Below are 21,838 nucleotides of genomic sequence, written 5' to 3' on the forward strand. Positions count from 1 at the left end.
CGCTGTGGCTCCCATGGTTTTTGGGGAGGGGTGATGAGGGAGGTGGCTGCGGGGTTGGGGGTGCACATGGTGGTGGATTGTGTCCTGCTCCCCCCAGACTGGCAGCAACGCCCTCCCCTGCCTGCCACACCCAGCAAGGGTGCAACCCCAGGCGGGGGGAACCAGCCCCCCCAGACATGTGTGCCCATGGCACAGCCACCACCCACAGCTCTGCTTGCTCCAAGGGGCAAAACCAGACCCCACTGGCAGCCCTAGCTGCCCTCCTGGCCTGGCTGAGCTGGCACTGAGGGCACTGGTGCACCCACATACAGCCCCCAGGGAGGACAAAAAGGCCTTTTGAGCATGGCCAGAGGTGCCACGGGTCAGCAAACCCTGGCTGCAAGGGCCCCGCAGGCTGGCAGTGGCACGCAGGGAGCGGGGCTGGCAGCTGAGCTGCTTTCCCTGCCCACAGCCCGTTAATCTGAGCAGAGGCTGAGGATCTCACAGCAGGATTATTCTCTTCCCGTGAGTCAAACTGCAGCTGTGGGGGATTAACGCTGGTGGTTATATAAAGGAGAGGGGGGCTGGTGCCCGCCAGCGCTCAGCCTCAGACCCCAGCCCACCCCACACGCAACCAGGGACCCACACAGCACCTGGCTAGCAAACAGAAACAGTGTGGATGCCTCAGATGCTCGGGACCGCAGCATCTTTCCCCACCGCAGAGCTCGGGACCCCCGGCATGGAGTAGGGGGTATTTCTCAGCTCAGTGCTGGGGCAGACAGAGGGGCCCTGGGGCAGGGGAAGCTGCAGGAGCCTCAGTCACAGGATGGAGCCTGGGACCTCGGCGCCGGCAGCCACCGGGCAGTGACAGATGGTTCCACGCTCCAGGAGGCAGCACCTGCCACGCGGCTCCCTCCAGCTTGATCCAAATCCAAGCCCTGGCATGGGATTTTCATGCTGATGGACTGCAGCAGGAATCCGGGGTGTAAAACCAGGTCACAGAGCCCCAGGCCAGGGGCAGGGATGGGCTGGCCCGGCTTGGTTATCTAACTCAGGCTCCCTCCACACACTCCCTTCTCCCGGTTCAGGACCTGCCTGCAGCAGGACAGGGCAGCAGGCAGCGCCTTGGGCAGAGCCACCGGCTGTCAGAGCATCACCAGGACACCTGATCCCTCCCAAAACCGGGGGTTTCTGCCTTCAGGAAGTCACACAAAGGCTGACAAAAAAGTCTTGCATAACCTCAGCTGCAACAACAAAAGCAGGGCACCATTTACAAACAATGCAAAAGAGGATTTATTGAAACCATTCCGGTTAGACCAAGTCCTAGAGGGCACAATTTGCAATAAGTTAAAGAACCAAACCAAACAGTCTTAGTGTTAAAAAACACACTAATACATAACACAGTGATATATGCCATCATCACCCATCTGAGTTATTGAATCAAGGCACAAAGTCATTCATTAAATACTGCAAAAAAAACAATTACACAGAGAAATAAGCTGGAAAAATTACTTGTTTTGTTAAGAAGGTGCTGGTTTGGCACTGATGCATTTAATTGAGCTGCCACAGGGAAATCTGTGTTTCCAAAGTATCTGGAAACGTTAATGGACAACTTAAAGCCAGAAAAGCCCCCCAAAGCCAAAAGTCCAGCTCTCCTGAAGGAACAATCAGTGTGCCTATGGGAAAGGTCAGGTCTGGGTAGGGATCAGAGGAGGGAGAGTGCTGAGACAGTGTGACAGCGGTGAGAATACAGCCTGGGCTCCTTGTTCCCTGCCAGGGAAATTTCAGTGGGATACAATCCGCACCCAACACTCGGTCAGACTAGCAGGCAAGCCCGGGGCTCCCGCTTGCCCAGCTCCCGCAGCCACGCTCCCAGCCCTGCCCCTGCCGGCTGAACCAGCCCTGGCAGCCCGGGTCCCGCAGCGCTGGCACAGCCCGTGGTCCCTGCAACACCGGCACGGGGGCTCGCGGGGCTGCTAGGCTGCAGGTCCTTATCGCGCTGAGGTGACTTAAGCTAGGGGACACAGCAGGGGAGCCTCCCTGCACCCCCACACTCCCTCAGGAAACAGCTTGGAAAGAGGAACAGAGGGGAAATGCCACCATTGTGAGTCCAGGGTGCTTTGGGGGTGGTGGAGCGCTCTCCTGGGAGAATTCCCAGCTTCCTGCACAGCCTGGATGCCCCAGGACTGGGCTCCACCAGCAGCACAGCTCTGCAGAGGCCAGCAGCACTCACCCTACACGGCTGCCTTGACTGCCCAAGCTACAGGTCACGGGGCAGAGGCTGCCAGGGCACCCTTTAGGCAACTCCTGGGCCAGCTGGAAGCAGGAGGTAAGCGTCCAGGCAGACCACTGATGCTGCAGCTCATTTTGCTGCAAGAGTGGAAGAGCTGAAGCTGTGGGCACGAGTCTGGCTGACACCAGCTGCCTGAGCCAGCAGCTGCCCGCAGCAGGTTAAAGCTCAGCGTTGCCACAAGAGGAGAACCAATGCCCGACCCTACACAATCTGGTGTAAGTTTCTCATCCTACATTGTTTTTACACACCCCCTGATCTGAGACTAGGCAAGGGAGGGAGGCACTGGCCAAACCCTCTCCAGCACCGCAAAACTTGATGGAGGTTATTTTTAGGGTGTTTTCTGTCCACCTTCCTCTCACCACTCAGATGGATGCCCAGCAGCGTACGGACAGGGCTCGTGTCTCAGAGTGGCTGGTGTGGGGACTGCAGCTTTCAGGACTAAGCAGAAGATTCAAACCATTTCCCAGGCTTTGCACCTCATTTCTACAGTCTGCACTGATGCCCACCAAGAAGCAGGGCAGAACACACCACGCTACAGAAGTCTCCAGGGGAGACATCGTCTTCACACAGCAACCTGCCCCGTTCCCTCGCACTACCAGGCTGCGCAGAGAGAACAGCAGCTGAAGATCCCCACCCAACATCGCTTCAATTCCAAGGGCAGGGAGGCAGCACAGAGCTCTCGCTGGAGCTGTGCTGCAAAGAGAGCTTGTGTTGTTTCCCTGCGTGGCTCATGCCTGTCCTACAGCCTGCCCACCTCCTGGCAGAGGGGACAGTGCTTGGAGAAGGCTTCTCAGCAGCTGCAAGGCTGAATGAGTATTTGCAGGGCAGCTGGCACTGCCACAGGGCTCCCCCGAGCAGCAAGCCCAGCTCCCAGGAAGGGTTAAAGTGCGATTCTACTCTGAAAGAATGTCCTAGATCCTCTGGCACCTCAAAACCAGCAGGAGAGGTGGTGACTGTACCAGCAGGGACCAGCCAGCCTGGGCTCAGGGTAGTTTTTGTATCACCTATAATCAGATTGGGGACAGGGACCAACACTGATGCATGAATCATGTGGGAGACCAGCTCCCTTTCTGTGCCACCAACGATGCACAGCCTGGCTGGAAAGGAAGCAGCAGAGGAGACAGACACAGGTAGGCTTGTGACTGCAGAGTGGGGCACGTGGGGCTGTTCTTAGGAGAAAAGGCCATTTTCTAAGTAGAATGACACTTTAACCTGCATTTTGCTGGCCCAGGTGACACCTAGCCACATCATCAGCCACGGCTGGGGTCTAGCACTACACACACCCCACAACTACCAAAGCAGGGGCCCAAATCCAGGAGAGGGTGATTGCGAATCAACCTGCAGTCAAGAACCTCTCCCACAGCCAGGAGAGCTGACTCAGAAAGGAAATCTAACACCACACATCAAAGCTCCACTTCTCACGCAAGCACCCAAGAAATAATCGACTCCGGCATCCCCAGCAAGCATGTGTTTTCCTCCAGACACAGGCTGAGTCAGCACAGTTCTGTGGACACAGAAGGATCAAGGGGAAAGCCCTCTTCCCCCGAGCTGACGACACTTCAGTGGCGGCTGAGCACTGAAGTCCCATCAGCTCCGAGGACAGACGCACTGGCAGCTGCCCCCACAGCCTGGGCATCCCCAGACGCCGGGGGTGCCTCCCCGCCAGCCACGCTTTGGTTTGCGGATCGAGAAAGACAGCTTCCCATTTGAATCCGTGATCTGGGTTTGCTAAGAGCACGGCTGCAGAGGAGAGGCAGCTTGGCGACGCCTGGCCCAGGGCAGCCTCTCCCCCTCCCTCGGCAAGCTCACGCTCGGCTGTGGAAGCGCATCCTGTAGAGGCGATCGCGGATGTACTGCTCGCTGTCCACAGCCACCTGGCTCAGCCAGATCACCCTGCTCTCGGACACATCCTCCTTCAGTTTACGCTTCATCAGGGACACCGGCCCTGGCTCCTCGCTGGGTTGAGGCCCCCTCAGCAGCACGTAGCAGGCATGACGGCTCCGCTCAAACAGCGTGGCTGTAACACAGAGCAGAGGGAAGAGCCCAGCCTAAGGTCTCTGCGTTCAGACTGGCCACCAGACCCAACACCACACGCCCACGGCATCCAGGAGGTACCAGAAGGCCAGTGTCCTCCTGCACCTCCTCGCTGGAGGGCTGGAAGGAGAGGACTTACCATTGAATGCAATTATTTGGTCTGTGCTATTGCGGAGCTCCAACAGGACATTAGTGTAGGAAGGATGGAAAAGATACAGCTTCTGGAGAGGAGCTCTGGATCTCTGCAACCAACAGGACACTATGAGGACACGGACCCACACGTTATCCCGGCGACGCCAGCACCGGCCTCAGCTATTACTCATGCTTGACAGAACACATCCGGTCAGATACTTGTCCGTGTGTGCCCAACTCACCCTGTCTGATGCCACTAGTACTAGTGTTGGGATTTTGCTTACTGCTTGGTGCTCTCCTCCCCACCCCTAGCTTCCTGCAAATAGCAGGCCTGTCTGCTGCAGGCGGGCGACAGATTTTTGCCTTAGGGCTGGTAGAGTTAGCGAGGAAAGCACGGGAAGCTCAGCTGGTGCTCAGGCATCCTCCAAGACACAACCTGTCACTAACGCTGCCCCAGAGGGCTCTGTTACCCAGCTGAGCTGTGCATCGAGGCTGCCAGAGCCTGCCTTGGCACACAGAGAGGATATTCACGTGGCCATGGGAGATCACTGCGTGCAGCACTGCCGGGAGAGGCTCCTGGTCAAACAGCAGCAACTTCAGAGGTACCCAGCCAGCAGCCCCTCGCCTCATCTACAGTACCACACCAAGGCAGGGCTCTGGGCAAGACAGCCACTTTGCCCATAGAGCCACTAAGTCCCTTTTCTCTACGTAGGCAGGCTGAGGACAAAAGCTGCTGGTGCCACCACCAGCCACTAGTGTTGTGGGGACACTGTGAGGACCCAGTGGAGACCAGACCACACACAGAGCTCTGCTTGCTTCTAGCAGGTCGGACTGGTCTGAGACCCCACACCCAGTGCAGGAGGCTGCTGCGGCACAGACAGATGCAAATGTGAACACTGGGAAAGGGTGTAGCTCCACCCAATTCTGGCCCGAAGTCTGGAGAACACCAACCATTCAGCAACACTACTCACCGTTTCGTTTCCTGGCACCTGGTATTCACCCCAGATGAGGAAGGCAGACCGGTGATCAGCAGTAGGAAGTGTGGCAGGCCCAGGGCTCTTTGCTCTCGAGCTCAGTTTCAGGTCCCACTGGACTGCTCCAGATCCACTCTCAACAATCATAACCTAGCAGGGAAGAAAGAAAAAGAACTCGTACCAAAGAGCTCCAACAAGCCATCAGAGAGAAGTCAAGTCAGCTGTCTCTACCCCACACTGTCTACAGGAACAAGTATCTGACACATGGGAAGATGAGCAAATACTTGAAGCTGAGCATCACAGAGCTGTGAGACCTGGGGCGGGCCACGTTAGAATAAAGTCACAAGTTTTGCAGCTACTTCAAGGGGTTCAAAGCTCTGTCATTGAAGCCTCTTGCTGAGAAGAGAATTAAAGTGCCTGAGCTGGCTTCAATAACCTGTTGAAAGAGATCCTTTCCCAGCTTAAAGCTTCCTAAAATCAGCCAGAGAGAACACATCCCACCAGCTGTCCTCGACTCAATGTCTGCTTGAGCTGTGACACGCAGAGAAAAGGGAAATTAAAAGGAAGAGATTTCAAACCTTCTTCATGTTGGGTCCAATTTCACTCTCAAGGACAATACCAAGAACATCAGGTTTGTAGTAACCAAGCAGTGGTTCACTAAGGGAGAGAAAGAGACGGGACAGTTCATAACACATCCTGATGGCGTGGGCACACCTTGTTCTTTCAGAGCAGCCTCTATCCTCCCACAACTCCCCTGGGAGACTGCTACAACATTAGGTTAGCCTGGTACCACTCCCAATTCTGAGCCCAGTCCTAAAACAGTCAGATCACAGCAGTCACAGAATGAAGAAGCAAAGCTTTGAGCTCCTCTGTTTTGAAGCAGCACCTGACGTTTGCTAGCAGAGGACATATAACACAATAAATGATCCAGATACGACCATGGAGCAAGCTCCTGTGTTTCAAATGAAAAAATTAAAAAAAAAAAGCAAGCATCTGCCAGGACACTGCTGTTGCTGGGAACCTGGAAATGCCACACCAAAGCCACATCGGTAACACTACCTCACAACACGAGATGTGTTGAGGGTCCACAAAGTCTGAAGATTTTGTGCATTGATCAGTGTAGCCATCTCTGAGTTTACAACCAAGATGTTCTCTTGTGATCGCCCAGGAATTTTTGCCAGGTAACGAATGTCTCCAGAGCTGAACAAGGACACAGAAATGATTATGGTTTCTAGACTGTAGATGGTTTTATTGTGGGGTTTTGTTTTTTTCCCTGCACAGTAAATACAAATAGGAAACCCCAGCCTGCTTTCCCTCCTTTCCTGTGAAACCTTGACCAGGCCATCAACACCAGCCCTCTCCCCGAGCTTTGGCTGTGCTCCTAATCCAAAAGCCACATAGCCAGGAAAGAACGAAGTCACAACAGGCCATCCTGTCAGGAACACCGGTACACTCCACTCCACCAGCAACCAAGACATAATCTCACACCTGAGAAGGGATAAGCGGTGCGTGGTGCGCTCAATGTTCTTCTCCCACTGAGGATCTTGCTCAAGGCTGGGAAGCTTAATTTCCATCCCAGTTGCTGCACTGTAGAGATCTTTCAGGGAATATGCATAGAGAGAGTTTTCTGCACAAAGAAAGCAATAATGAAGGAGATAAGTTATCCTGCCCTTGCTCTGAACTCTATGATTTTCCAGATCTGGCAGATCAACTATATTTTTAGGGCTTGCATCATAGAGTTGTAGTGGTATTTTGAGACTCAAGCCTGCTTTTCAATGCTTTTAACATCTTATCTGTTCATAATCCAAATATTCCACAGTAATCGTTTGCTATAAATGACTACTTAAACCTTACATTATCAACATTTTTCAAATAAAATTACTACAGTACATAACAAACCTTAGTTTAAGCAGAAGCCGCCCCCTTTCTCTTGCCCTTGAATAGCTCTTTTACTAGGTGAAAGCACAACACAGCTTTTAAGAATGCAAAACGATCTTTCAGACAACTGTCTAGTAATCCTGATTTCAGAGTTATAATCACTCTTACAGACTGAATTCACAAACAGAACTGTACCTGTATAGAAAAGGAAGTAAGAGGAGGAGTCCAGGTTCAGAACGACATAGCGAGCTTTCCCATCCACGTTCAGGCTTCCAGCGGAGCCGATCTGTCTGCCATCTTTTCCTGAATGGATGAAGTTCTTAATCTACACAGGGAAGGGATTAAACAAAAAAAAAAAAAAGGTTAAAGCTGCATCACACTGTTACTGCTCTAACTGGAGTGACTTCCAAAGCTTCTGAGCAGCTGCTACTGAACAGCAGCTGAATGGGAACAGCACAGGCTTGGATGAAAAGTCTCTCCCTGGTTTTGGAGGTGCACGCAGGAGTTAGGTGGTCCCTCCGCTGTGAATACTTTTGCAGGTTTGAAAACCACATCCAGCACAGCCACTCGCCCCAAGATTTTACTACCTCTGCCAACCATCTCCCCTGCAGGCTGGGACTGCTGAACAGCAAACTCCAGCTCTGCTAAGGACAGCGAAGATCAATTCAAGCCTACTGAGCAGACAAAATGATGGAGAGTACCTAAAGGCAGAAACGAAGCAGCATATGGACACAGGGGAAACTTGGCTTCACACGGTAGCTCTGCTAAATATTTTAAGTGCCCTAATCTACTCCTCCTAAGGCTGACATGAGTCCAAGGAGATAAAAGAGCTGATAGGTTTCTTTATATTCTTTGTGCAGTGTAACAGAATCCACTAGAAACATTTCACTCAGGAGAATAAAGGCTAAAATAAGGATCAGATTCAAAAGTCTGGGCAACAGTCATGATCTGGGGAGAGCAGTGCACGCTAGGGAAAAGACAAACATCAGACCAAGAGAAACAGCATCCATCAGAGACGCTGAGTCAGGCAGGAACCCTCCCCTCTTCTTTGAGAGGACTGGGAAAGAGAAGGAAATCTGCTGCTCTCAGAGTGAAACTAGAGAGTCTGGCAGGTGAATAAGGGATAGAGTTTGCTGGGGAGAAGGAAGAACACAGCTGGAGAGGGAAAGCACCATATCCACCAGCTGTTCCCAGCCTCTCGCACTGGGAGGAGACACATACCAGCTCTTGTAGATCAGCTTCACCTTTACTGGCAAGCACTGGTTCAGCAGCTGCCTGGAGACAGTAACAGCCAAAGGTACTCACACAGCGAGTGAGAATACACACCACCCTATTCACTGCATTGCTTAATATCTCTGCGCGCTGCTACAAGCAATGTGTCCTGAAAAAGGTCTTATTTTCCCAGATGTATTTGTGCTGAAGCTTGCAGCAGCTAAAGGTCAGTAAGACTCTCAGAAAAAGCTGCCATCTAAACCCCCTGCACACAGACTCTTCCCCACAGGCTGCTCAAAGCTCTGCCATTTCAGGAAACAGCAGCGTAACATAACATTCAACTTCAGCCCTTGTTAGCAACAAAGCTAATTTGCTTAAGTTCTGAATCTCCCTTCTGACGAGACTGCCTTTTTCCAAGCTGCAGAGCTCAACTCAAGCTCTCTAAATTTTATGTGATTTCTTATAAAAGAACGTACTTTTACTTAAGTTGACAGAGTGCTTGCCAAGTCCAGAGGAAAGGAGGGATTTCATACCTAGATAGCTAGAAAAGTTAAATGGAAAACAAATCAAAGGCAGTCTTGCAGAACAGAGACTACATTCAAACATTTCTTGGCTGCATAACATTTAAAAAAAAAAAAGTCTTGAGATATCTGGGATAGCAAAAGCAGTGAGGAAAGAAAACAGAAGAGAAACGTAGGAGTTGGAGAGGATAGAATTTCTGATGACTCTGGCAACAACAATGCCTCGGACAGCAAAACCCTATTTGCTTATGGAGAACTCTGGTATGATGAGGACACAGGGCTCCCACTCCACCCATCAGACTTGCAGGGAACCGTAACTTTTGTATGCTTTAAGCAGGACAGATTGTGCATGCAGATGATGCTGTACCACTCAGTCACGGATAAAGATGTTTGAGTATAAAAACACTTTTAGCTTTATGACTTTTCCCCTCTAAGAAATGGGAAAAGCAATATTGGAACGGAGATAACACAACTAAATGAACCCAAGTCAGAATTAACCAGTGCAGTGACACTAGGAAGAGAGCCGTGCAAAGCAGACCACAGGCAGTGCTATGAAAGCTATCAGAGAAGGGCAGTGGTGGTACAAAAGTGTTGGCTGTCAGCCCTGCTTTGATCTAAGAGCCAAACCTGTCACGGTTTGTTCACGTCCACTTCTCCGAGTAGAGTCCCAGAAAACTGCAAGCTCATCTCGCCTAGGCTCACTCCACACACAGCCCAGGAACAGGCAGTGAGGAGTGCAGACTGAAAAGAGGGATGGATTCCTGGCCAGCTTTTTTCTTCTGTTTTTTAAACCATCAAACGCTTGCATTGATCTGGGAGTACATCTCTGCAGGGTGAGAAAGAACCTACCCCAAACCCACAGATATCAGAGGCCTCTGGACACTTCCTCTTAGACTACAAGATCGAAATAAATAGGATTCCTGTCATGCCCTGTGGTCCAGCCACTGGGTTTATCATAGCTTCAGAGTGACATACCTTATCTCCTGTAGCAATAAAGATTATCAGGTCCTGGACTCCGTCACTATCCACATCTGGAATCACTGACACAGGAGTCAGCACGGTATAATTAGCTCCAAAGTCACTGGACTGCCTCCACAGAACTTCCCCTAGAAGACACAGTTATTGGGAAACACTCACTAAAAGGCACTTTAGGTTGAAAGGCTTTTAACACCGCTGTGTACTTTGCAGCAGCCAGCCATTTACAGCCCATCAGCACCACAAACCAGTTACATTTATGCTCATTGTGGGGTACTTCTCTGCATTTCTGCATTTCACAATTTCAACTTATATTGGAAAGTAATTCTAACTGCCTGCACAAGCACCCAAACATCCTAGGTGCAAAGCAATCTGCAGGGCACCAAGGACAGCTTGGTTTTCCCAGGCCTTAGGTTAACAAGCTTCCCAGCACGTTATTGGCATGGAAAATCCTTTTTTGTGATCTAAAATCTTGCTGCTGTTTACTTAAATATGCACAGACATTTTGAGACCATAAAGCAGCTAAATTCTGATCACAGCACTGCAGCTATTCCCAACAAAACCTTTTTTGCTGCAACTTGCTTCCTGCAGATGTTCCACACGGACGTGACCAGCCACAACTCAGTTCACATCCCACCTCTCCCTTGTTCAAAGAACTCACACAGCACGTTGGAACTTGTTTGTAAATAGAGGCAGCAGAGCTTTGTTTTTTAAAAAAAAAAAAAAAAAAAAAGGTGTTTGTGTGTGTGTGTAGTTTCTCTTCAATGGCTCCAGGCCAGTTGGGTGACTTTACTCCATACACTGCCCAGGGCTGCTGGCAGCTTCCCAGTCACTGCCCAGTGGAATTCGCAGTGAAATGTGGTGAGGGGGCGAGACTGCTGGGGGTTTTTCTTTTTAAGGAAGACTTAAGTGACTAACTAGGTGCTCAGAGGGGAAATACTTATCCTCTCCTTTAAACAGTATCACACACAACAATCTTCATTTCAGGAATGCAAAGCAATCAATCATCTGTTCTTTGTCAGGACAGCAGTTGTAGGAAGGCCAAGGAATTACTACCTGACCCCCTGTCTGCAATAATTTAAGGCAGGCTGTATTTCCAGTATAATTCTTCCAAAGCTTTTACTGGAACACTGAAAAAAATACTTGGATTTGTTACTATGACAACAGATGTGAAGTAGAAGAGTGCCCATAGGAAATCATGGGAAGGCAAAGAATTTTACCCCAGAAAAAAACAAGTAGGCAAAGGAAGGAGAGAACTTAAGTTTTAAATAACTGTATCTTGGCTTCAGCACAGTCCACAGCTACAACAGTAAGACCAGGCTGATGAAATTCGCATTTCAGTGCACAAGGCTCTATTCTTTGCTGGTTAGACAGTGGATATAATTTTGGAAAAAGCATCTTACTCTTTTAAGAAAGAGCAGTCTGACTTAATAGAAACAGGTAACAGCAAGATGGATTCAACACAAAGGACTTGAGAAGCCTTCATGCTCTAGTACAACCCCCCAAAGAGCATGAACTGTGAAACCAGTCCCATCCTGCTCCATCAACGGGAGATGGGACTATCCTGCCTGACATCTAGAATGCTACGGTGCTTCCTCAGAGCCCGAGGTCACAGCAGAAGTGCAGCCACAGAAGCCAAGATGGAAATTAGACAAGTGCTTAGACAGCAAATCTAACCTGGGTGAAAGGGTTGGGGGTTTTTTGGCCCAGAAAGAATAATAAAATTGGGACATAGATGACTGAGTTCAGCTCTCACTTCAAGCAGTTGCAGAGGACACAGACTTTTCTTCCTGTCAGACATTCTCCAGGTTGGAGTTCTGGTTTATTTAGTGATTTCTCGCGATTTCATACATCTGATCATCGTGGTCCCCTTTCTGCCATATCCCTTAAGACACCAGAACTACTCACAGGGCTCACAGTGTAGGCTGCTGGAGGATAAGGTGAGGAGAGGAGGTGTAACAAAACACTACTCCTGTCCTTTTCCTCAAGACTCTGCTTCTGGCCCTGGCAGAGACGTAATACGCAGCTACACAGACTTCTGCTTTGACCTGGAACAGCTAATCTTAAACTCTTGTGTCCCAGTTTGCTTGTAGGATAAACATGCAGGAATGTTAGCTATCCTACACAAACAGAAGCATGCAATCCTACACTTTCCTTCTTGTTTGCTCAGGCCACTTCTGGCAATGAAGAAAGCAAGGCTTAACAAAACCTGAATTGATAGAAAAGCACTAACTTTATCAGCAGGATCAAAACCACATCTGACACTTTCAGATGATAATCTCCTACCTCTCCCCTTCAATCTTCCTACAGGCAGAGAGGCTAGACGGCCTGAGAACCCTGGAATCTCACCAATCCTCCGTGATGATGAATCATTAACAGCTAAAGATTGTTCTGGCTACTGTTTTTAGCACAATGCGATATAAGTCAGACTTTGTCACTTTAAATACATTTAGCCTATTTGAATACATTTTATTCTGATCTGCCCTCCTAACCCCCAGTAAAAGTTAACTGTGCCAAGAAACCCCTTTTAACCTACTTAATAGCAAAAAGGTATAAAATATGTCAACTTCTGGGTTATTAATTTTTTGATCTGAAGCCATTTTTCATGTCTTCATTTTAGATAATAAAATCTTCATTTGAATTTATCTATGGAATGTTTTCTTTACTGTATTGTTGCTGTGACCTGTGGCTTAGCCTGGTTCCTTCTCTCCATGCTTGTGCTATTTCTTTATGGCTGTCTTTAGTTACATGCCTTTGGCTCAGCAGCCACCTTTCTACACTTTGACCTGAAAGCAACTACTTCATTAATAGTCTATAAATAACCTGTGCTAAAGCCTACTGATGAGGGACATGGTGCTAAGATACCTCAGTTGGTACAGAAGCTTTCCAGCTCTGTGTGTGTCTACACTTCCATCTACACTGGAAATTAAAAGCTACACCAGATTTTTCTCAGATTCTTTAGAGCTTTACCTCTTGATATTTCTCTCTCCCAGTTTTTGGAAAATAGGGTGTGAGGGGTTCAATACCAGATAGAGGATAGGATCCCAGGCATGTTTCCAAGGGAGAACAAGCATTGTTTAGAACCTTTGAAACAGTGACCCTCAAAATGGAAATGTATTTCAGGCTTCATCATTGAGGAAGGTTCAAGGTGCAACAGACTCTGCTCCTGTTCAGCAAGATGATGATGAATTTCTCAATCTATAGGTTCAGAAATGAAGGCTTTCTAGAGGAAGCAGGCAACATCTTGGGCTACTGAAACAGACTGGCGATTACTTATCCTAAATGCTCTCCCTGACAACTTTAAAATCATAAATCCCTAAAACTCCCAATCCTCTTGCCACTGCAGGCACTCCTAGCACTCACACACAGATGACTGAGAAACATTGCAGGTGCAGGTTCGTGTCCAACCCCTGAGAGTATAAAGTAATATTCACAGCTAGAGACTGCTTCTCCTGTTTCAAAAGCTGTTGAAACATTCGTCTTATAATACAGTGGCTGGCACAAACCACCACAACAGAGTCCAGCCTTTGGAACAGAGAGGCTGAGAGAACAGGCGCTTCTCAACAGCCCAGTGAATGGCTCTGGCAAGGTTTTCAAGATAATAAATACCCTGTGCCCATTGTTCATGTACCAGCAAGTCATGTCACGCTGACGTCCCCAGCCTCTGAGGTCTGAAGGTCACCAGGTGAGGAAAGCAAGTAGCACGGTCCGCTGTAGGGCAGCAGTACTCTGCTCCCCACTCACCTGTCCGCAGGGCAACTGTCGTAAGAGACACCGGCTTCCCCACGACCAGGCAACCTGGGACCGCAGCCTCCCCGAGCTGCTTGATGTCACACTCCATCCACTCAATCTCCTCGGCAGCAGGCCTCTCCCAGAGCGCTCTGCCGTTCGTGCCAGACACAGCAGCAACAAAGGCACACGGAGAAGGCAGACCTGAAGAGAAGAGATGTCAGAGGGAGCACTACCTGCACTTACCTTTGCTGCTCCGCACCACCCAAGAGCTGGGACTCACCCAGTTCCTCTCTCCCCACCCAACTAACTTGGTTTTCTCTCCCAGACCCACAGCAGCCTCACTATTTAGAACTAAAAGAGAAAGAACAGCCCTTACTACAAGGCTTCCTGTTTCTGAATCAGCTACCTTCATCCAGACAGGATCTGTTGAAGCTGCTGCTGCTGTTGCTAGCTTTGAAAGCAAAGATGACATCTTGCACTTTGTCTTCATTCACATCTTCTATAGCGAGAAACTGGTAGGCCACTGTAAAAGAGATCACAAGCCAGGCGCTAGCAAGGACTGCCTCAACCACCAGCAGAGCTAGCTGGAGCAAAACACAAATTCCTAGAGACCTACTCACTGCTTCCATCTCTGACAGCGTAACATCAGGACAAATTGTCTTTTGTATTAAAAAAAGCCATCTACATGAGTACTAAGGACTGGAAGTTAGTGCCAAAGGATTTTTTTAAATTTGTTATCCCCCAGAGGATTTGTCTTTTTTTAAGGCCAAGCAGCCAGAATTTGAACTATGTTTAACAAAGAACAACTCTGGTCTTGGTGTGGGGTTGCTATTCCTGAAATATAAAAAAACCCAAACAAAACCCACAGAACCCAGCCCCAGATATTCCACCTTTCTCACTCTCAGCTAAAAGCAGCCTTCTTCAGCTCAGAGTAGCAGAACTTGGGATTTCTGCATTAACACACAAAGCTCAGTCCTTGCTGGTGAGCACTATCTCTGCATTTAGAGCACAACCAGCACACACACACTGCACGTAAGATTAAAGAAGAGCTTTCACAGAAGCGAATGCTGAGCCACCAGGGAGCAGTACCCAGGCTAAAGAGCCGACTAAAGCAACTATAAATTTGTGCAGTTTATAAAAAGAAACAAGATGCAATTCCTCTTCTCCCTTTCCTGTTATCCATGGAGAAGTTAGAAAGTCATACTGACAAAGAGGGAATGCCTAATTGTCCCCAAACCTCAGCTTAAACTTCAAGAGAACATTTTACAGATCAAACTTCAACAAAGATTTATTCCCAGATACCCTTCCCCATTATTTGTTTTCCAAATGAGGCCAGCCTGCTACCTTGTTAAGAGCTTCAGAGCAGCATCTAATTTCTCCATTAGATCCTGTAAACACCTCCTGGAAGGCCACTCCAATTATGATGGGCCACTGCTTATCCAGGTCAGGTATTCACAGCTCTTACTCCCAAGGGCAGCATCCCTGCAGGCCTGGCTTCAGATCATGCTTAGGTAGAGGTTCACAATTCAAATTCATGGCACATAAAGGACCGTTGGTAAATATTTATTCTGCTACGCAAGCTCACCTGCATTGTCGTAGTTTCGGAACCATGTTCTTTCTGAAACTGGCCTTTCTGGGCAAGGAATGATAAACGAGAAAGCAAACACAATTATCAAACACAGAAATAACGAGATGAAGAAGGCAGCAGTGCGCCACCGGGACAGCCGAGACAGTCGCGATGACTGCTTGCTGACAATTCTTCTCTCCACAGAGTTTTCATGGTTCTCCTGAGCTTTCACGTCCTCAGTCTTCAGAGGGTGGATCTCAGCTTCCGAGTCTTTGTTATCCATCGCAGCTCATTCATCCGTACTCAGACGCCCTTCTCCCCCTTCACCTGGAACAACGGAAAGAGCGGTTAAAACAGATTTTGGAATCTATCCAAAAAAACCATCAAAATATTCTGTTACTACCTGATATTTACGCTGAAAACATTTAATGGGAGGTGAGCAAATCAGTGTATTGTCACAGAGCTGGACACAAAGCAGCGTTGGTACCGGAGGTCTCCCACATGGAGCAACAGGGAGGGACCATGGGATGCAGAAACAGCACTATTTCTTCAGAGAAGGAGGAAATCAGCTCTCCTAGACCCAGGCAAAGAAGGCTACAGCCTCTGTGCAGAATGGACTGACCAGTCTGTAGGTCTCACTCACGAAAAACACGACAAAAGCTCCTTTTGCTGCAAAGACTTCTTGCCACCTCCCGTGTACGTCAGTCTGACTCCTGGCTGGAGAGGTGAAAGGAAATACTCGTGACCTTTATATCCCAACCTAAGGCTGTTCCCTACGGTAATGAGCACTTGAGCTTCCCCAGGAGGGAGAGAGAGAGAGAGAGAGAGAGAAACAAACACCAGTGTATTCTGCATAGGAACAAAACAAAGCTCCCCGGAGGAAAAAGAAGACACGAGTTGAGACTAAAATCAGGCAAATTTGATTTCATCAGAATGGAAGAAGAGCTAGCAACTGCTACTTTATTTTCTCCTGCTATAAATCATAACCTTGAGCTACAGCTACAATAACAGGGGGGTTCTGTGTTAATTTGTTATAAAAAGGGGAAAATAAAAGTCCTAGTCCGTTACAGACGCCTGTAACTCATTACCCACAACAACAATAAAAATCAGTGTGATATACAGTTTCGCTGATAGTGCTTCCTTAAAAAAGTAGTGGAAGGGAAGAAATGAAGAATAACACATTCCAGTAGCCTTGGAAAAAGCTGCATGACAGTGTCATAAAAAGTTATATCAGAGCAAATAAACATGACAACTGAGCCAATTTTCCATGACTGTGCCCCAGTAGTCACGTGCCTGGATTGTCCACTGGAGCAATTTACTTCCCCAGCAGAAAATAGCTTAAACTCAGCACCAGCATGCAACGCAGAGAGCTTGGGCTTTCAACTCCAACAACAACGGGGCTCGTTATGTCTCATGTTTCATCCCCAAGCTCATTTACAGGTTCAAAGGAACACAAGATGAGAGTCACCCCCGGGAGGCCAGGCTCCTTCAGGCAGTTGTGGCTTGACTGGGGGTCTCACCTCCCCGGGTTGTCTCTGTCCCACTGCAGGGAAGAGCTGCAGAGGCCTCTTCTCTTCTGGGTACAAATCACAGGCAGGACAGACCTACAGCAAGGCAGGGGCTGAGCATGTGGGGCGAGCGGGACAGCCTGGCACGCTGCTGTCAGTCCCCGAGCTAACCTCAGTGCCTGCTGGACTTATAAGGCTGGAGTTACGAAGCACTTACTCGAACCCAAGCACTCTGGCACTTACTCTACGACAGCACATCAAGTACAAGATCTCGCTCCAGACAATTTAATTCAAGCTGCACAATACCATGTAAATGCAATGAATAATGTAGAAGTTGTATCTTATTCCAAAGATCTTACTCCAAAGACCTCATCTGCCCTTCACATCAGTCTACCAGCAACATCAGAGACACCTGCACGAGGCTGGCTGTTTCCTGACAAGGGTAGGAAAGCTCAGATGGAAAGGGGAAGAAAAGAAAGAGTCATACATTCAGCCTTCCCCCTGATCTGGCCTTCGCGCTGGTGAGCCGAGCACTGCTCTGTTACTGGAGTCGGCTGAGCACCAGACCTTCAGCAGGTTCAAGGTACAAGGCTCCAGGCACAGGCTGAGCAAATGATTTACCGGAGCGGAGCAACCACTGTTGCAGCAATGGGGGATGGCAGCAGGAATGGGTTACTCGACCTCCCTTGCGATGAGGCAGATGGCTCCTGTCTCTCTGGTAGGCCTGTCTCCAGCAGCAGGGAGAGGTGGATCTTCTCGAACAGGCATGGGCTGCAGCAGGGCTCCAGCACAACCCCACCGGCCTCTCCAGTGGAGCCCTCTGCAGCCCCCAGTACAGAGCCAGGAAACCTGCCGGGCACAGCCGAGTGCTTCCAGCACCTCTGAGACTTCCCAAGAACCACCAAAACCAAGCTTCTCCCCACTTAGTCCAAAAGGGACACCATCTTAATGCTGTATGGAAGGCGTATTTTTATGACTCACTATAAATCACACCACTGTCATTTAGACTGGGATGAGAACAATAAAAAAAGTGGTAATTATCCTGACAGCCCCAGCAATTCCCCCTCTTTTGCAGCAATGACCCTAGGAGCCACTGATTACAAAGAGCCCTCAATGCCTTTAAAGCAATTCTTTCCCTTTTCTTTCAGGGTTTGAATAATGCCCTTTGCACCCCTGCCAGAGCAGAGGCAGTGCCAGAACAACGACCACAAAGGTCAATGGCAAAGACTCAAACAATGCGGGAAATCCCATCGCCCACAGTTGCTAAAGTACATGCTGGCAGCATGTGCAACGGTCTGAGCTCCGAACAACAAAGAAGTCTGGTAATCAGTTTAATTGAAGACAAGCAGAAAATGATAGTGTGCATTTCAGATGATTTTACCGTCCTCTAGCAGCCAGCATTTTGTCTCCTGCTGGTAGAGGACACAAAATAATTCACTGGAAAGTTTAACGCATCCAGGCACCTTGCAAGGAAATATGCAGCGACAGGATCCCGTGCTGCTGCATCATTAACACACACTGCATGCACTAGATCTTGTAGGTAGCACTGGCTCTCTTTTTGGGGATGGGAGGCTTCACCGTGAGAACACATGGGAGAAAGACTTCATAGAAAAGGAAACAATTAGAAATCACATGTGACAGACCCAAACTGAACCCACACAGCCCAAGGAGCTGCAGTACAGCCAGGATCTGCATCTCACGTAACTTCTCTTGCTGGTGTGCACACGTCTATGGCTCCCCAAGCTTTAAGGGCTACTTACCCCCAGCAACGGGGTGAGCTAGGAGCAGTCCCCGATCAAAGCCAAGGAGGAACAAATACCCTTTCTAGTCCCACAGTAACAACACTGCACTCGGGACAAACACGGCTTTACTCACCTTCATGGGGGACTGACTTTCCTCTTCTCCTGAAGCTACAGTGCAGATTTACACATCTGATCTGAATCGAACAGTGAAACCTGTGCAGCAAGCAGTTAGCGCCAAGTCACAGCTAAATCCAAGAGACAATCACTACCAGTCAGCTAGAACTGCCTGACAAGCACAGAGAACAGCATACAGTCAGATGTATGAAAACTGGTAACAGTATCCATTTAAGTATCAGTGTGATGGAAGGTTTAACTCATTTTCCACCCATAAAATACCAAACCACAGCATTTGTAATCTCACCAGACATCAGTTCTTCCTGGAAAAATTCTAGCAATATATCGTAACTTAGATTTGATGTCCAACACATTTATATCTTTCACAGAAAGATAAAATCCCATTCTGATTGGCCATTTGAGGAACCCAAACACAGCATTTGGCTGTTTTGGTTGCTTTTTTTGTTTGTTTTAAGCACCTTACAGATTTCCTTCCTGTCAGCCAGAAATTGTTGAAGCCCCAAGCTGCAATTCATAATGACAAAACAGTTTCCAAGTTTTGCTCTGAATATGATGCAATGTTTCCTTCATGACTGCCTTCCACGAGCGGACTGTTCAGTTTTGATCCCATGTACAGCACAGCACTGCAGCAAACTCGCTGGCCAGTCACCTGCTGCAACGTTAAGACATTATTGGGTCACCTTTTCCCTTTTCTGCAGTCCCACTTACACCAGGGTCCAGCCAAGAAGAAATAACACGTAAGATTTCTCCCAAATGAGATTTTCCTTTCCAAATACACTCAGACTGCACCCTGTACACAAGCTTATAATTTTGCTGGGTCATCTGCAGCTCATAACTCTTTCTCGATATAAAGTCACAGCCATGGGCTGGTGGGAAGGCTCTGCTCCTGCTCGTGTCCCTGCAGCCTTTGTAAGGACATGGTTTGTAACCCAGCTCAGAGAAACACTCACATTCTGCTGCTACAGCTGTCCTTTCCCCTCCCCTCACCCTTGCTATTTTGCCTCTCTTAACACAGGTCTCTCCAAAATATCAGGTTCTTCTTAAATGACACTTAACCCTCTGGTGCAGACACAGCATGTGCCACAGAGCATTCACAGCAAGTGAATTAGAAGCTCCTCTAGAGCACAATCAAACACCACCTTAGAATGTGATACATCTGTCATTTGTAGGAGAGAAGTCCTTTTTCCCAGGGCAGTTTTCTCTACAGTCAGGGGTTCAAGTAGAGAAACTCAAGCTGTTTAGCGAAGAGCAAAACACGATCCAGTACTTTTCTCAAGAGAGCTTTGGGAAGAGCAAAACGCTAAGATGAAGAACAGCATTAAAGCTGCAAAGCTGTGTGGAACTGATTATAGGTTAGGCCAGTAATAACAACTGAGCAGCAGAAACACGTGCCATTTACCATCCCAGAACTTAGAAGCTTCGCTGGATCCAAGCCACTCACCCTCGGTGACTGTTGCAGATCCCTTGCATCAACCCCAAGAGTAGTAGTTAGCAAGTTGTTTCAATTTCTCCTGTCAGAGAATCCCCACCTCATCCACAGGGCAGAAGCACCGCGACATCTCTGCACCGCCAGACATTTAACACAATAGGGACTTTGGGGAGATCTCAGCACATGAAAACCCTTTAGAAGAGGCTGTGGTCATTTCACAAAGGTTTATTAAAATGACAAGAAAGTACATTTTTTAAGCCAAGCACTTGTTCCACAGATCTCCATTTACCACTCAGGTCACAAATGCCCGCTGGGTCCTTCCTGCTCAGCCTAGCAAGGGTTACAGCAGCACTGAAACAACGGCCTTCCTCCAGCTGCTGTTGTCCTTGTCAGCTATCTCCAAGAGAAACCTCTTTTCTCCCTCCAGAAATGGAATTTTTCTTTTCCTCTCTTACACATGTACACAGAGGAAAGCTCATTCACAGGCCATTCCACCCGCACAGCCAACACCCAGCCTTGCAGAGCCTCTCGGCTTCCAGCCTCCACAGGCAGCCCCTCAAACGGGGCCCAATTCTGCCCCGGCACTGGGGAGGGCTGGCTCCAGTCACACCGAGCCGTCCCTCCCTGCCAGGGCAGGCTGACCTTCTGACTCCCAGCAGTTAGGTAAGAGGTTTTTGCTTTCCAAAATAAGGAAAAAAGGGTGGAAATGTGATCACAATTTAACACGTTTAAGTATTTTTCTTTCTGCAAGAAACGCTCTAATTTATGCCTGCAGACTGGGCTTGTGGCATGCTGAGGAGAAGAGAAACATGAATTTGAACCCTTTCCAGGAAGAGTGCTGAAGGCTGTGTGACAAGCTCTGTAGAGGTGAGGCATTTCTTGAATTTCTATTTGATTGAGATACAGACCCGCACTCACAAGTGCTGCGTAAGCGTCTCCCCAGGACTCCTACGCAGCCTGCCAACCATACGGGATAAACGAGCTCAGATCAAACGGAGGATTAGAGCAACAAGCTACCCCGGAGAGTCCCAGGCTTTTGCAAAAGGGATTAAATTCTTTCCCAGGCTTCTTGATACGGTTTTGGGCAACTTCTTGAGCCCTCCGATGACAGGGACAGACATCGGGGCTGGCTGAAGTGCAGCAGGCAGCGTTGAACCGCCGCGGTGTTCCACGTACGAGCAGCGCTGCTCCCCAGCCCGGCTCAGGCTGCCGCCAGCGCAGAAGCAGCGGGGGACCAGCCCTGCCGCCGGCCCCACCTTCACCGGACCCTTCGCTGCTTTCTCCCGCTCTGGCCCCACGCGGGTCCCGCCGGCGGAGAGGCTGGTGCGCGGCAGCTCCGTTTGCTCCACCCCGTGCCCGCCCTGCCGGAGCCGGCGGCAGCGCCCGGGCAGCGCGGACCCTTCGGCTACCAGTTCCCTTCCCCGGAAAGGTACCCGCGCAGGGCCGGAGCCCGCCGGAGGAGCGGCCCGGAGCCAAGCCCAGGCTCTCGGGGCGCACCGGGAGGCCGCACCCGCGGGGGTGGCCAGAAGGTCGCCTTGCCGCCGCGGCTCGCTGCGCCCCCCGCCCTGCCCAGCCTCCCCCCGCCGCCGCAGGAGACCGCGAGGCCCGGGCGGCCCCGGCAGGACCGAGCCCCTTCCCGCTCCGCTCCGCACTCACCCGCGCGCGCCGCCACCGCCGTCACTTCCGCCTCCACCCCCCGCCTCCCGGCGGAAGTGACGTCACGACGC

The 21,838-nt window shown here is 49.5% G+C and overlaps 1 protein-coding gene across 3 annotated transcripts; it reads right to left on the reverse strand.

Annotated features, from left to right (window-relative positions):
- Nucleotides 1-1,248: 1,248 nt before the first annotated feature.
- Nucleotides 1,249-21,809, reverse strand: FAM234A (family with sequence similarity 234 member A). Of its 3 annotated transcripts, none has more exons than XM_074840478.1 (12): nucleotides 21,768-21,809; nucleotides 15,316-15,624; nucleotides 14,137-14,253; nucleotides 13,743-13,931; nucleotides 9,999-10,129; nucleotides 7,486-7,615; nucleotides 6,901-7,039; nucleotides 6,472-6,612; nucleotides 5,991-6,069; nucleotides 5,410-5,562; nucleotides 4,446-4,548; nucleotides 1,249-4,289 (listed from the first exon to the last, which is right to left on the reverse strand). In XM_074840478.1, the coding sequence occupies exons 2-12, from the start codon at nucleotides 15,578-15,580 to the stop codon at nucleotides 4,078-4,080; spliced, it is 1,659 nt and encodes a 552-aa protein (XP_074696579.1). In that variant the 5' UTR covers nucleotides 15,581-15,624; nucleotides 21,768-21,809; the 3' UTR covers nucleotides 1,249-4,077. The 3 variants fall into 3 exon arrangements, with proteins under 3 accessions (XP_074696579.1, XP_074696578.1, XP_074696577.1); XM_074840477.1 differs by lacking the exon at nucleotides 21,768-21,809 and adding an exon at nucleotides 18,681-20,192; XM_074840476.1 differs by lacking the exon at nucleotides 21,768-21,809 and adding an exon at nucleotides 15,701-18,662.
- Between the last annotated feature and the right edge of the window lie 29 nt (nucleotides 21,810-21,838).

The sequence above is a fragment of the Strix aluco genome, chromosome 15 (assembly GCF_031877795.1).
Source record: "Strix aluco isolate bStrAlu1 chromosome 15, bStrAlu1.hap1, whole genome shotgun sequence".
In the NCBI taxonomy this organism is placed as follows: domain Eukaryota; kingdom Metazoa; phylum Chordata; class Aves; order Strigiformes; family Strigidae; genus Strix; species Strix aluco.

Bases quoted from the DNA above. Each gene is read 5' to 3' on its own strand.
- FAM234A (XM_074840478.1), bottom strand. From the start codon at position 15,580: ATGGATAACAAAGACTCGGAAGCTGAGATCCACCCTCTGAAGACTGAG. The intron at 10,130-13,742 runs GTGAGTGGGGAG...TGTGTCTTCTAG, and splicing joins GACAGTTGCCCTGCGGACAG to GGGAAGTTCTGTGGAGGCAG. The intron at 6,070-6,471 runs GTAGTGTTACCG...TCTCTCCCTTAG, and splicing joins AACACATCTCGTGTTGTGAG to TGAACCACTGCTTGGTTACT.